At 35.8% G+C, this 15,470-nt stretch overlaps 2 protein-coding genes across 4 annotated transcripts; one reads left to right on the forward strand and one right to left on the reverse strand.

Moving 5' to 3' along the window:
- The first annotated feature begins 505 nt into the window (after positions 1 to 505).
- Positions 506 to 4,160, forward strand: LOC133788962 (uncharacterized). 3 transcript variants are annotated; one of them, XM_062226653.1, is made up of 4 exons: positions 506 to 657; positions 801 to 846; positions 1,333 to 1,444; positions 3,633 to 4,160. In XM_062226653.1, exons 3-4 carry the CDS (start codon positions 1,348 to 1,350, stop codon positions 3,860 to 3,862), a joined length of 327 nt encoding a protein of 108 aa, XP_062082637.1. In that variant the 5' UTR covers positions 506 to 657; positions 801 to 846; positions 1,333 to 1,347; the 3' UTR covers positions 3,863 to 4,160. The 3 variants fall into 3 exon arrangements, with proteins under 3 accessions (XP_062082637.1, XP_062082646.1, XP_062082655.1); XM_062226671.1 differs by having other exon boundaries at positions 520 to 696; XM_062226662.1 differs by lacking the exon at positions 801 to 846 and having other exon boundaries at positions 515 to 657.
- Positions 4,161 to 4,443: 283 nt separating this feature from the next.
- LOC133788978 (LL-diaminopimelate aminotransferase, chloroplastic-like) lies at positions 4,444 to 9,634 on the reverse strand. The gene is made up of 10 exons (XM_062226683.1): positions 9,452 to 9,634; positions 9,177 to 9,253; positions 8,990 to 9,057; positions 8,649 to 8,762; positions 8,318 to 8,380; positions 6,629 to 6,733; positions 6,484 to 6,534; positions 5,992 to 6,312; positions 5,160 to 5,366; positions 4,444 to 5,000 (listed from the first exon to the last, which is right to left on the reverse strand). Exons 1-10 carry the CDS (start codon positions 9,544 to 9,546, stop codon positions 4,707 to 4,709), a joined length of 1,395 nt encoding a protein of 464 aa, XP_062082667.1. The 5' UTR covers positions 9,547 to 9,634; the 3' UTR covers positions 4,444 to 4,706.
- Positions 9,635 to 15,470: the final 5,836 nt, after the last annotated feature.

A 15,470-nucleotide genomic window follows, 5' to 3' on the forward strand; every position in this document is an offset into this window, starting at 1 on the left:
GTTTTGACAAAAGGTATATGCCGCCCATTTTAATATTGATTGAAAATAATACTAATTAATCAATACCGGATTTGATTTCTCATCTTAAAAACAAAATTAAATAGTTTGTTAACAAAAAGAATAAAAGCACTTAATATAGGTGGATATTTATTAATTTTAAGTCATTTCCTTTTTTTTTTCATCTCATATTTCAAATTCTAATCCATATTTTTTTTGCTTCCAGATCAAGGCACGGTGAACACTAAAGTGAAGAGCGTTCTTTCTCAAAACATACGAGGAAACCACCAAAAAATCTGATTAAAAAAAAGCCACAATATCTTTGGAAATCATCTATGAGAAGCCGATAATATATGTTATGCAATATTGTTTTAAGAGAGACTTACAAAAATACGGTAAAATTAAAGTTAGTTTTTATATTTATGGACAGATAAGATATGCCACAAGACAAAATATGTAAAAAGTTAAAAATAATATGTTAATTCAATAAAATATAAAAACGAAATTACCATAAACAAAATCATAAAATATCTTCACTCACCCTTTTAGTCTCTTCCTCTTCTCTCTCGAGAATAGCAAGCAAAGCCATTTGAGGTCTACCACTAAGTCCCCCTCAACATCACCCAGCTCCCGACGGCACCCACATCATACGCAGTAGAAGTAGTTTTTCCTTGTCCCTCGTTCTTCTTTTTCTTCTTGGTTGTTTTTCAGATTTGATTTTGTTTTCTGATCTGATTTTGTTTTTTAGATTTAGTTTTTATTTTTTGAGTCTAATCACAAATGCAACAATCAATCAATTTTAGGCCTACTTTGCCAAGAGAAAGGCCTACAACTCTTACTGAAATGAAGGTATTTGTAGATTATAACCTATGATATGTTCTTATTGTCCCAATTTGTGAATAATTTTATCATTTTTATTATGAAGGTATTTGTAGATTATAACCTATGATATGCTCTTATTGTCCCAATTTGTGAATAATTTTATCATTTTTATTATGATTGGTTTGTGCTTTGTTAAGGGTCTTTTAGCCTTTTGTTGGTCATTGTTAAATTATGAAGACGACTGAAATAAATATTTTTGTTGCTTGTTTGCTTGCATTGTGTTTGATGAAATGCTTCATTGAGATTTCCACATTAGCTTCTTATTCCTTCCCCAAAATTTTCAATTCTCTCTTTTACTCTGCTAGTGATTCTTTTTCTCAGTCAGATAACTCTACTCTGTACTCTCCAATTCATTAATCTATAGTTGAAACAGCTTTACTTCAATTTCTCATTTTTGTCGAATCCCTTTTTTCCCTTCATTGTGTGATTGATCTGATATACTAATTTTTGTAGAGAGATTAAAGAATAATGGGAGGAGTAATACAGAAATTCTTCATTGCGTCTATGTTTATGTGGATGGTTCCTGTTGCGATTTTGTACGGGTTTAACCATAAGTTGCTTCCTGGTAAGTTTTTTTTTTCACTTTTTTGTTAAATTTTTCTGTATACTGTTTTCAATTTATATAATGGAACTCTGCTACAAGTAATGCTGCTTCATATGTAAGTTTCCTTGAGTTGAACAAACCCTTTGATTCTTCACGTACGGTCTACATGCTACATGCTTATTTCGATAGAAACTTTATAAAATTTTCTACCCATTTAACTAGACCATACTTCTAAATTCTAACTTTAAAGTTTAATAGCTAGGGTCAGGGGTGGATTTAGCTTAGTTTCAGTGAGAGGCTTAAGCCCCCATTGAAAATTGAAGAAAAAAATATATCCCCTTAAAAATACTTAAAATAATCATATATATAACTCCCACCAAAACAAATGCCTATTAGCCCCACAAATCTATCAAGAGCAATTCTAATAATTTTAAGTTTGTCATTAAATTTTTAGGCTCTTCTGAACAAAATTTCTGGGTTCGTCCTTGTTTTAGGGTAGTGCTGGCAGCTTCTTATTGCTGGAATTTTTTAACCTTTCTTGAGTTCTGGGCTATATGCTGCAAGAATTTGCATGGCCAAATTATTAGAGTAGCATTTTCTTGCCTTAAGGCTCTGATGAATGCAGATTTTAACATTTATTTATTTTAATCTTTTATTCAAGTATCCTAGTGTCCCATATAAAATGCACTTAAGAATTGTGATGATGAGATATCAACTTGCTATTATTAGCTAAAGGAAATAAAAAAAAAAAAAAAAAAGAGAACATGTGCTCTGTATTAGAAATTTTTAATGTGATATTGGGATTTCAAATAGTTGAAGAAAGTCCATATAGTTGAAATACTAATGGCAGACCAGAATGTATTGGTGGCTAGTAAACACACAGGGTAGCTGAGTTAAGCAGCAGGAAATTCTAGCAAGCAGCAGCTTATAGCTTACTAAATGTTTTCAATTATCAGGGTTAGTGGTTGATGTAGAGATTGATATGGACATATAGACTTGGTTTGTTCTTATTATTTAAATAACCCAAGGGGTAATTGTTTTGAGAGAATTACAAGAATATGGAGCAAACTGGAGTCTAACCAGTAACCACCATAGGTTGAATCCCATGGACACCCCCACCAGTTGGGTTAATCTTATCAGTCAAATTCTTTGTGAATTGCTTGTTCGGCATATACTCTCTGAAGTTTATAATCTTCTAATCTGGAATGAGAGAATTTTATCCCACATCTAAGCTAGTTCTACTTTTGATCTTTGTGATTCATCAAGTTCATAGAAAGTTTGTAAAGAGCTCAAATAATAGCTGTAGAAATTACAACTAAGGTCTCCTAACAAGAGTGTCAACTAGAAAAGATTAAAAAGGTAACACTGATCATATAGAAAATTTTGCACGCGTGAGAAATAAGTAACTAGCCATGTGAGGATAAATAAGGTTGTTCATGTGAAATACACATGTACTTACATGCTATAAGACTCGCTTGCTGAATGCTCACTGCATGCGTATCTTAAAAATTACATTGTTTTTCTTCTCATTATATCAATCAGCAGACTGTTTTGTGTTGGCATGCAATGACCAATTTTTTTCAGAAGTTCTTATTTAAAGAAATTGAAATTTTTAAAAATAATTGCATGATGTGTGCCACATGAAGCTAGCTCAAGTGGTTAGATGAATGTGTAAGGAGTCTGGGGTTTGAAGTGCACTTAGGACTAAGGTAACTATTTCTTACAAAAAAAAATAATAAGTTGGAGAATTCAGAAGCTGATTTTGTTGGGATTTATAGATGACTCTTGATAGAATGAATGGCAAGGAATAATGATGGTGATGGAATAAGAATGGAACTTGAATAAAGAATCGACTCAATTATCTGATTGAAAACTTGAGATTAACTATGAATGTTATAATTTTATTTGTATTTTGACAAAATGCCAGCCTTGGAATAAAATATGGAGGTGTGTGTGTGTGAGTGGTGTGGGTTAAAGACATCATAATTGTATCTTTTAAAATAATGAATGCAAAATTTTTAACATACAGAACTAGTAATAACTTGAGCTTTAGCTGATTCATATTTTATTGAAAGAAAGAAAACTTTTAGATTAACCATATCAATATATGAGGATACTGAAAAATATAATGTTCGAATTCTCTTGGGACTTTGATTATCTAAGATGTTACTATGTTATAATCTGAACGGTGTATGTTCATTTGGAGCAGGTTCAAGTGATTTATCTCCCCATTCTCTGACAATATTGAGTGGATTTCTTGCTGTAATATCAGTCAACATAGTAATTGCATTCTATATATACATGGCAATGAAGGAACCTTCAAATAAACATGAGCCGGATCCTGCTTTTCTTGCGGCGGCCAAAGCTAGTGTGAACCAGTCTGAAGAGTCTGGGGATGATTCCAGTAAATCATTGCAATCATCAAAGAAACAAGAGTGACATGAGATACAGTTGTTGTGCATACTGACATGTTTTGTAGTATTTACTTTTATTGAACTAGAAATTTGAGATTTATATAACATTATAACAAAATACGATACAAGTAAGGCTTGCGAGAATTCTATTATTTTTTTTTTCAAATTGATTTAAGATTTTGGCTTACTTGTTGTTTTGATATACAAGTGGCATCAAGGATTAACATATTTGTGTTTTACTCTGTAACTGCAACCCTTCTTTTTGTTTCACTAGCATACCTTTTTTGTTTTTTTGAAAGTGAGAAGCATACCTTTCTTAAGTATGACATTGTCTACTTTAGTAAAGCACTAAGGAAATTGTTGACATTTACAGTTTTTCTTTTTCATCTCTTTCCTGTTTTTTAATATATTATTACGACAGATATTATCTAATGCTGTAGTGGAAGCTAGTCATGGCCAAAGCCCTTTCTATCAGTTTGCAGTGGCTTTATAACCTTGGCTTTCACGTCATAGAAACAGATGCTCAAACAATTATCTAATGCTGTCAATCACATTGAATCAAGTTGGTGTTCATGTCAAACTGTAAATGCAGCAGCTCCTGGACTGTCTTAATATCCTGATAGGGTAGACAATGGTATGATCTGGTTGGAGACTGTTCCTACTCCAATACATTCTGCTTAATATCATGCTTTTCCACACATGGTAACAAGAAGCATTTGAATTATTCCAATCCAAGACATGAGAGGTAGCTATAGTACTACCCTACTAACTCAAGTTTACTAGTCAGAGAATATATACAAAGAAGGCCAACAATGTAATCCTTATTATTTTTGGCTTCAATTCAAGGAGAGCAAATCAGATCATGTGGATCACTGGTATAGCTGCTTGAATCTTCTAGAGGCCTCTATTACATTCTCCCTATGACCAAATGCACTTACCCTGATAAAACCTTCACCACCAGGTCCAAAACCGCTCCCAGGTGTGGTAACAACATGAGTTTTCTCAAGAATCTCACTAAAGACATCCCATGAGCTTCGACCGGGGAAATGAACCCACACATAGGGTGCATTCTTCCCTCCATACAACTTGAACCCAAGTGAGTTGAATGTCTCCACTATTATCTCAGTGTTTTCTTTGTAGAAACCAATCACCTCCTGCATAGCCTGCATATGGGGTAGAACAATAAACTAAATAAGGTAAAGTTTGCCATAACAGTTCTTGCCCAGTTTTCTTAGGAGAAACATTATTGCATTAATTATATACGTACTATCAAAAGCCTCTAGTCTTGCCTTGCCTTGTCTTTTTGATGTTATAAAACTAACCTTGAGGCCTTCTGGTGAAAGGCAAGCCAAAGCTCCTGCTTGAGCAATGTTGGATGCACCACTGAAGCAAGTGCTAACAATGCGGTAACAGTCCTTGGCCACAGGGAATCCATCGGAGAAAAGCAGTTGTTTTGGAACAACAGTCCAGCCCAAACGTACTCCAGTGAAACCAGCATACTTGCTGAATGATGATGTCTCAATTGCAACCTACAAATCATCACTGAGAAGAATTGAGATACCAAACTCACAGTATCATATGCTATTTTCACATTTACCAATCTTGACATTGTTACTTTCATTGCGTATGATTAGATGAAAGAAATAAATCAGCAAAGAAACGACACCCCCCCCCCCAACTGCTTCTACAATATGGTTACCTTTATAGGATCTTGTTCAGAAAAATACAAATCCACTAATAAACAAACGAGTCAGAAATACATCAAGATTCACAAAGACAATCAAATTAAAACTCATTTCTAATAGACTATCCTAATCTTGAAGATCTATAACTTCCTGTTTAATTAATAGAACAGCAATAAGATGAACTCTCTTCACCAGCAGTAATCCCTCTAGTAAAATCATCTTGAGCTCAAGATCTTCCCTGAAATCTCATTAGTTGCAGAACTAAGTTTTTGAAAGAAAATTTGATCAACTTGACATCTAAATTCAACAACATAATAAACAAAGAACATGACAGAAAAAGAAAATAGGTACAACAGAAGCCAGCATATACTATTTGATAAGTTCAAAACCATACATAAGACATCAGAAAGGGCTGAGAAAACAATTTGTTCATATTAGATCAAAGTTCCATGATAAAACTTCACCTCACCTCTTTGGCTCCAGGGATTTCAAAGATGGTCCGGGGGTTGTCCTCTGACATATATAAACCATAAGCAGTATCATAGACTATAATTGACCCATTATCCTTGGCAAACTTTACGAGTTGGGTCAGTTGCTCCCTTGTTGCAACAGCTCCAGTGGGATTGTTTGGTGAACAGAAAAAGATTATGTCTGTTCTTGAAACAGTCGATAGATCAGGGAAGAAATCATTTTCAGGAGTACATCTCATATACTCAATATTTCCATATTTCTCAACACCTTTCTGAAACTGTCCAGTCTGGCCCATTATAACACTGGAGTCCACATAAGCCTGAAGATGAGAAGAGAAGAAGTTTTATATTTTAGTCAAGACAAATAGTTTATTATTGCCAATAAAAGTGATATTTAATCATACAAAATTCAACTATATTATTTTTTTAGTATTTGCATAACTTAACATAATTTCTTTTGCTCATTAAAATCACAAAGCAGCTAAAATTACCGGATATGATGGGTCTTGGACTGCCATTGTGACGTTGGACCCAAAAACAACCTATAAGTGCAACCAAATAATAGGTGGACAAAGATTCAATGAAGTCTACAATTAGTAGTAAAATACAAGAACAAAAACAATAGTGAAAAAAAACCTGAAGCCGTGATATATCACATTTTGCACCATCTGATACAAATATGTCATCATCCTCTATGCCAAACTCTCGATAAAATGTTGAAGCAATTGCAGCTCTCAATGGCTGAACGGACAAACATATTTCCAAGTCTTCAGCCACACTATATATATATAAACTTATTATGGATCAAGAAAGGTGATTATGATGAGAGAATACAAGGCTTAAATTATTGAAAACTACTTAAAATCCTTGAGGCAATGTTCTGTTGAAAGGAGGAAGTGTAGCATGAATGGATAGGATACTAGCCCTCATTTAAGTTGTATGGTAATAAAAGTGAAATAGGTAGATTGATAGAAAATTAATAGTTAAAATTATTATATTATTATTTTAAATGAATATATTAATTTTTGAAATGATAATTATTGCGTGAATATATATATTTATTTTAGAATGATTGAATTTTATTGTATATGTGCCTGATTTGGTTTTGCGTGAATATATATATTTATTTTAGAAGGATTGAATTTTATTGCATCTGTGCCTGATTTGGTTTTGTGTGAATATATATTTATTTTAGAAGGATTGAATTTTATTGCATTTGTGCCTGATTTGGTTTTTATATGTACCTGAAATTACTTAAGATGAATCATGATTTCAACATTTTAAAATTTTGAAGGGATACAACTTATCTATGTTTTTAAAAAAAATCCTATACTGGTAGGTCCAAAATAGGAACACTAAGTTTTTAAGCCTTGTTTCTAGATCATTTAATATTATCACATTTTTAGAAAGAAAAAAAAAATTGTAGTGATGATAATATTTAAAAAAAAAAAATAGTTTTATAATATAAGGTTTGAGGCCCAACCCCCCAACCCTTGCCTTATTAAGACAAAATCCCTTTAAGCTTAAATTATGGGAAAAGTTGAGAACTACCCACTTTTAGGAGTAGTTAACTAAAATTAGACACTAAATATATTTAGTTAAATTTTACATATTATTATCATGAAACTTCCCAAATTACTCTTATTTGATCACATGGTTCTAAATGTTGTTGTAATGTGTATTATATGTGTCATATTATAGTTAAATTGGAAATGCATCCTAATTGTAGCGTGTTTAAAGAGAAAAAAAAAACATGTAATTAAATGGGTATAATAGGTACAATAATTGAAAATTTAGGTACTAAAATAAAAGTTAAAAGTAGTAGGTAAAAATTAAGGTGAATCATTTAAAATGGGTACCGAGTCTAATTTACACTTAATAAATTATCCTTTCTAAACATGCAAAATGTCTACATTTTGTAAATGATAGAATAATGACCCCCCTGGTTATCATTAAATTGATGTATTTTTAATTTAAACATTGTTTCTACTTTCTAACAATTTCTCAAGTATTATTACTACTTTGGTAATAAAAGGTTTCGATTTCCATCTTTGTTGTAACCTATAAAACTTTCAAGGGTTTAATTCAAAGCAAACTCCCCCAAATTTGATCGAGTTCTTTGATCAAACCAGCAAGGAAATCAATACTTAATTATTTCTCTGCCTTAAACTGATTGGGCACACATTCCATTGTCTATTAAAAACAAAAAACACTACAAAGATCAAAACTTTAATTCAAAGATATTCAATAAAGATAAAAAATTGAATACTTGAAGAATTAACTCCTTACTGAACAGTAATAAAAAAAAGTAACAAATAGTAATACCTTTTCACCCTGTTCAGCACCATAACCACTATGACCTTCCCCCGTGGACAAGGCAAGCAATCGCTGTCAAAGAAAAACAAATATTTGAGTGTGCTGACACATCAACTTTTGCTTAGACTGTGATTTCATCTCCCAAACCCCATGGACAAGACTTGTGGATAAAGTCAACAAATGAGGTAGATAATTACAAGAATCAATAGACAATGAGACAAAAGTTTGAAGCTGGAAAAGATGAAAAAGTCAACAAATTATGAAGCCAAAACTAAAAGGCCACCTCCTGCTGTTCTGGCAGTAGCAAAACAAACACTACAAGACACTAGACAGTACGTGCCTTAGACATTGCAGATGTTACTTCTGGAATGGGCAGTGTAGTATCACCAATTCCAAGGCTTATCACTTTCGCATCAGGGTGCTTCAGCATGTGTTCCTTCCTCCTCCTCGCAATCTATTGAACCAAAATGAAAGATGCATAAACATACTGACCAATTCAATAAAGATTGTAACTATCATTATGATCCACAATGAGCATTTCTTATGTCTATCTATTACAATCCAAAGAGACAACATGGAAAAATATTTACAGCTAGATTAACTGTTTGAATTGCAAATATTATAAACACCATTTCTTCAAGGTGCAAGATATTAGTATGCAAAGGAAAGAGGAGAGCATACCTCCGGGAAAAGATAACCCGCTTGAAGCTTCTCCATGTTCGCATTACGAGAGACCTTTGTCTTGAAAACTTTACCATTAAGAGGAAAACATAGCCAGTACCACAAAAGATCAAACAACTAAAGGACTTCGAATTTGGGGTCTGGGACGAAAAAGGGAAAATGAAAAAAGAGAGCAAAAACTATATACCACTCTCCTGTTCTTGAGGCGTAGCAACACATTTACAGAGCTCGATGGACTTTGCTGGAAACTGAACATTCTGAACTCTGGAGCACCCAGTTTTGAACATACAACAAAGAAGAGAAACGAAAACCAAACGCTTGAAAATAAGGAAAGCCCAGTGTTTGATTTTCGAGAAAGTTTAATCATTTGAGGCTGGAAGTATAAGAAAGCATCGGTAGCTGTGGTGTCCATAATCAATAATCATAGAAAGTTTTGCTTTAAGAAAACAAAAGAAGCTTTACCTGGAGACGAAACTGGTGGTGGGAACGAAGAAAGCAGATGAAGAGGATGAGATTGAGATTGAGATGGAGGAAGCAAAGTTCTTGGTAATAGACATTTTCGAACTCTGCTAAAAAAGTCTTCGCCGGGGGTGTTACAGAAGAGTGGTTGCTTCCTTTGACTTTGGAGATGAGTCAGATGATGAAGACATATAAAGGCACTGCCCTGAATATAATGCCCCACATTGTTGGTGGTTATGTTAGTTAGAACGCAAATAATGAGCAACATGTCGTTTTTCTCTCTCTTAATTAAAAACGACAAGTCGTTTATAAATATCCATAAACCAAAAAATTGACCAAAACTTAGTTATTCTCTCTTAATTTATGTACCAAATGTATTCCTTCAACTGTGAACATTTAAATTAAGTTTTAGCTGTTTCGTTTTATAAACCTACTTTAACTTGTTCTTGAGTATGGATTGGATCTTCTCTTTTAAGCTTTATTTCTTATGTCATCTTCAAGTCTACATGAATTTATTTTGGTCTTCTCATGCTTAATGGTACTCGAGTTTTATGATATTCTTACTACATATTCTAATAAATTTGTTAAAACATAAATCACATGTTTGTTATCTTCAAAATAATTCATAAAGTTTCACCATGACACTATTTTAACCCTTCTTTTAAGTGGATTAAAATAGTCACAAGCTAAATATTACTTTAGAGGCTAGACAAAATTGTACCGTCCCTCCCAAACACCCAATCTTTTAGACTTTTTTCAGATTTATTAGACCAACATAAGTAGCCGACCGATAGTCCAGGCCAAGTGTTATTGGACCCCAAGCAATACAAGCCCAAGTGCAAAGTTGGACCAAACAAGCAGCCCATGAAGATAAAGCCCAGGAGGAGGGTCATACACAAATGAAGCAACAAGTTGTTGCTGAAGAAACAAGCACATTCGCTGAGACGAACAAAGGAGAAGAACCAAGGAGAGTATCGCGTGAGAAACGAACGCGCGTGAGGCCAAGATGGTGGAAGGAGTTTGTAATGGTCGAGCAACGCTGAAGAGAGAGAGACTTTGGGCAACCGAATTTGGTTACCATTTATATTTTATTTCTTTATTTGATTTTGTTAATCTAAGATATATATGGTGGATTGTGTTAATTGAGATTTTTATGTAGAATGTGGAGTTTAGCACTGACTCGAAGAGTGCCCTTTTTGTTATTACTGGTGCTTTCATTGAGAGGACCTGAGCCATGAAGAATGATGAGATTGCAGAGATGCTAAAGGCCATGGAGCAGCATTCAGAGGCCCAAATGGAGAACTTCACCTCCCTACTCGACCAACACCGAGCTTTTACAGAAGAACGCTTAGGTCAGATGTCTCAGGCCTCTGCCAATTCTACATCCGTCGAGTTGAATCAGGGAGCTGAAGTGGAACAGAGCCGCATCGTGGGTCGCCAAAATGGAGGGGATTCGCCAACGAAGGACTTGAACTCCATTCTCAAGACTCTCCAGGTAAAAGTGCCCCAATTTGATGGTAACAATGTGGAGAATTGAATTTACAAAGTCAACAAAAAAATTTACCTCCATAATGTGGAACAAGAGATGAGACTTGCTATAGTGGCACTTCACTTGGATGGAGGGTCGACTACTTGGTACCAGTGGATGGAGAAGAGTGTGTTACGCACTAGTTGGAATGTGTTTATACAGGAGTTAGGCAAGTGATATGGTTCATCAATCTACGATGATCCACTGGGGCGAATTTCAAAGCTCACACAGACGGGAATGATTGCTCAGTATCGATATGAATTTGAAGAACTCATGACTAGGGTCACAAGTGTGTCTGAAGCTATGTTTCTCAATTTTTTTTATTTGAGGCTTAAAGTTAAAAATCAGATGAGAATTACTCATGGCAACACCCACTGAATTGGTGAATGCCATGGTTAAGGCCCAACTGTTTGAGGATCGCCATGAAGATCTCTCAGGACGATTTTGTTCCAATCACTATTACTCTAGGTATTCGAGTCGCAAGGGGCCTCCACCAGACACCAATTTGGGTCACAAAATAAGTGGTAACTTTGTTAACAGTAATTCCAGTTCGATTGTATCGGCAGGAATTTCTTTGCAAGTGACCAAGTTTCCCATCAAGCACCTCTCGCTGGCAGAATTGAAGAAGCGACAGGATAGGGAACTGTGTTTCAATTATGATCATAAGTGCAAGAATAGAGTGCTTATGTTATGTGGAGAGGAGGGATGATGGCAGAGATTCTGAACCAATGGAAGAACCAACTTAAGAGGTCGAAAAAGAGATAAGCTTTCATGCTTTATCCAATTATGGGAATTCTCGAATTTTTAGATTGATGGCCAAACATGGAAATGAATCATTGGAGGTGTTAGTAGATACTGGAAGTAATAACAATTTTATACAAAAGTCCCTAGCTGAGAAACTACAACTATCAGTGGAACCAACTAAGAGCTTCAAGGTTCATATGGGTAATGGGCAGTACTTGACTTGCTCCAAGCAATGAAAAAACATGACACTATTGTTACAGGGACATAAGTTTGTGGTGGATTTGTATATCCTACCAATTTGGGGGCTTGATGTCATCTTGGGAATGAAATGGCTGCATACTTTGGGACCATGTATATATGACCATCAGACCTTAACTATGGAGTTTTAATGGGGTGGGCAGATAGTGAAGTTGGATGGAAATCCTACCTGGCATGCTAAACAGATTTCTTTTGCACAACTTAGTACCATGATGATGGAAGGGGATATAAGTAGTGTGTGAAGGATAATTCCTACAGCTAGTGAGCCTTCTCCGAGTGCTACAGACATTGATCGACTTAAATCCAAGCTTCCACCGGTGGGGCAGAAATTAATTAGAGAATTTCATATTGTTTTTTAGACTCCAACTCATCTTCCATCACTCCAGAATGTGGATTATCGAATTCATTTGCAACCAGAAACCTTATCAATTAACATTCGACCCTATCAGTGCCTGTGATTTCAAAAGGACATCATGGAAAAACTTGTTAGAGGAATGTCAGACGCCGGGTTTATTTTCCAGAGTACCAACCCTTATTCCTCTCATGTCCTCCTGGTTAAAAAGAAGGACGGTACTTGGAGGTTTTTATGGATTATAGAGCTCTCGGCGGCATTACAATCAAAGATTGATTTCCAATTCCCACCATTGATGAACTCTTAGATGAGTTGGGCACGACTGTCATCTTTTCCAAATTGGATTTGAGAGCGAGACATCATCAAATCTGGATGGACTCACACGATATTTATAAGAAAACATTCCGGACACACAAGGGTCATTATGAATTCCTCATCATGTCGTTTGGGTTCACCTACGCGCCTGCCACATTTCAGGCAGCCATGAATCAAGTCTTTAAACCTTATTTGTGCCAGTTTGTTATTGTTTTCTTTTTTACGATATTCTCATTTACAGTCACAGTGAAGCCGACCACATTCAACATCTTCATTTGGTGTTCCAGCAGCTGATTGAATACAAATTCTATGCTAAGGGTAGCAAATATTCTCTATTTCATCATTCCATTGACTACTTGGGCCACATTGTATCTCATAATGGGGTGGGTGTGGACCCCATGAAGATTGGCCTCATGCTCAAAATCTCAAGCAGTTAGAGGGACTTCTCGTATTATCGGCGGTTTGTGGCCCACTATGCTTTGATCGCTTCCCCACTTACTTAACTATTGAAGAATGATAGTTTCCAATGGTATGAAATAGCAACTTCGACTTTCACTAATCTGAAACATGCTATGACTACTACTCCAGTACTACGATTGCTTGATTTTTCAAAGATTTTTGTGGTGGAGAAATATTCTTCCAATGTGGGATTGGGTGGTATGTTGATGTAGGATGGACATCCATTGGCTTATTTCAGTAAGAAGCTCGGACCTTGTTTACTTAGTGCATCCGCTTATACTAGAGAGTTACGAACAGTTGTAGAAGTCATGACTCATTCAAGACAATACCTCTTAGGCCGCCATTTCATCACCAGGACAGATCATAAGAGTTTGAAAGAGATTCTCACACAGGTAATCCAAATTCTAAAACAACAATATTGCTTGAGCAAGTTATTGGGCTACCAATTTACAATCTAGTATAAGGCAGGAAAATATAAATCAACGATTGATGCCTTGTCTCGACGTGATGAAGCAATGCCTATACAGTTTGGGGCAGCTCTATCGGGGGCATATTTGAGTTCTTGGTCGATTTACAGAAGGAGAATACAACTTGTCCTGATTTACTTAAGCTTCATTAGCAAGTGCACAAGGGTGCCCTGTCTGATACCCCATATACTGTCTGAGGTGGCTTGTTGTTGTAAAAATTGTTTTGTCATTAGCAGCTCCTCACGTTTGAAGCCATTGTTGCTACATGAATTCCACGCTACACCTATTGGTGGCCATGTTGGGGTTGAACCCACCTTGCTACATTTAATTACCAATTTCTTTTAGGAAGGCATGCGAAATGATGTCCAGGATTTTGTCTCTGCTTGTCTCATTTGTCAAATGGTGAAGTATTAACCAATAGCTCCTTATGGCCTCTTGCAACCTTTCGAAATTCCTGAGCGGTTTTGGGAAGATTTTTCCATGGATTTCATTATGGGTCCCCCTAATTCTCATGGCCTCACCACTTTCTTGGTTGTCATTGATCGTTTCACCAAGTATGCACATTTTGGTGCACTTCCCACTCAATATACAGCCATCAAAGTTGCAGACTTATTCTATAATATGGCCATTCGACTTCATGGCCTGCCGAGAACTATTGTCTCTGATCTGGACCCTATTTTCACCAGCACCTTCTGGAAGAAACTCTTTGAATTCCTGGGCACTCATTTGAAGATGAGTTCCGCTTATCACCCTCGAACTGAGGTGACCAACCGTTATGTGGAGCAATATTTAAGAGCATTCACGGCTGAGAATCCCAAGCAATGGAGTAGATTTCTTTCTTGGGATGAGCATCATTATAACACCAGCCAACATTCAACTATCAAAATGACTATGTTTCGGGTTGTATATTGTCGGCCACCTCCTATGATTCCTACTTACACTCGCAATTCCACTTCTATCTAGGTTGTTGAAGATGAGTTGGTCACTCGAGATGCTATTTTACGGCTGTTGAAGATCAATCTGTATATAGCTCAACATCAACTGTGTCAGTGGGCCAACAAGAAACGTCGTCATATTAAATTCGATATTGGAAATTTGGTGTTGCTCAAAAGATAACCTTACCGACAAACTACAGCTGTTCACCAACTTAATTATAAGCTTTTTCAAAGGTATTTTAGGTTGTTTCCAATTGTTGCCCGTGTTGGACTCATTGCTTGTACGTTGGGGTTACCGTCGGAGAGTCATATTCACCCAACTTTTAATGTGTCCTTGCTCAAACCATTCCGCAGTGAACAACATGTCTTGTACTAACCCTTAGCAAAATTGGATCATTGCTTATGCCTATGACTATTCTAGTTGGTCGCACCATTCAATGTGGCCACACTTCTATCAAACAGGTTTTGGTTCAATGGCCACATAGCCTGCTGGAAGACTCTACTTGGGAAGATTTTGAGCCTTTCTGTCGGATATATGGTATCTCCGATCTTGAGGACAAGGTCATTTTTTAGGAGGGGAGTAGTGATAGTCAAGGCGAAGTGTTATTAGACCCCAAGCAATACAAGCCCAAGTGCAAAGTTTGACCAAACAAGCAGCCCATGAAGATAAAGCCCAGGAGGATAGTTATACATAAATGAAACAACAAGTTGTTGCTGAAGAAACAAACACATCAGCTGAGACGAACAAAGGAGGGTATCACCTAAGAAACGAATGCGCGTGAGGCCAAGATGGTTGAAAGAATTTGTAATGGTCGAGCAACGCTGAGGAGAGAGACTTTAGGCAACCAAATTCTGTTACCACTTCTATTGTATTTCTTTATTTGATTTTGTTAATATGAGATATATATGGTGGATTATGTTAATTGAAACTTTTATGTTGAATGAAGAACTTGGTTTCTTGTGG

This window comes from Humulus lupulus, chromosome 1 (assembly GCF_963169125.1).
Source record: "Humulus lupulus chromosome 1, drHumLupu1.1, whole genome shotgun sequence".
Classification (NCBI taxonomy): Eukaryota; Viridiplantae; Streptophyta; class Magnoliopsida; order Rosales; family Cannabaceae; genus Humulus; species Humulus lupulus.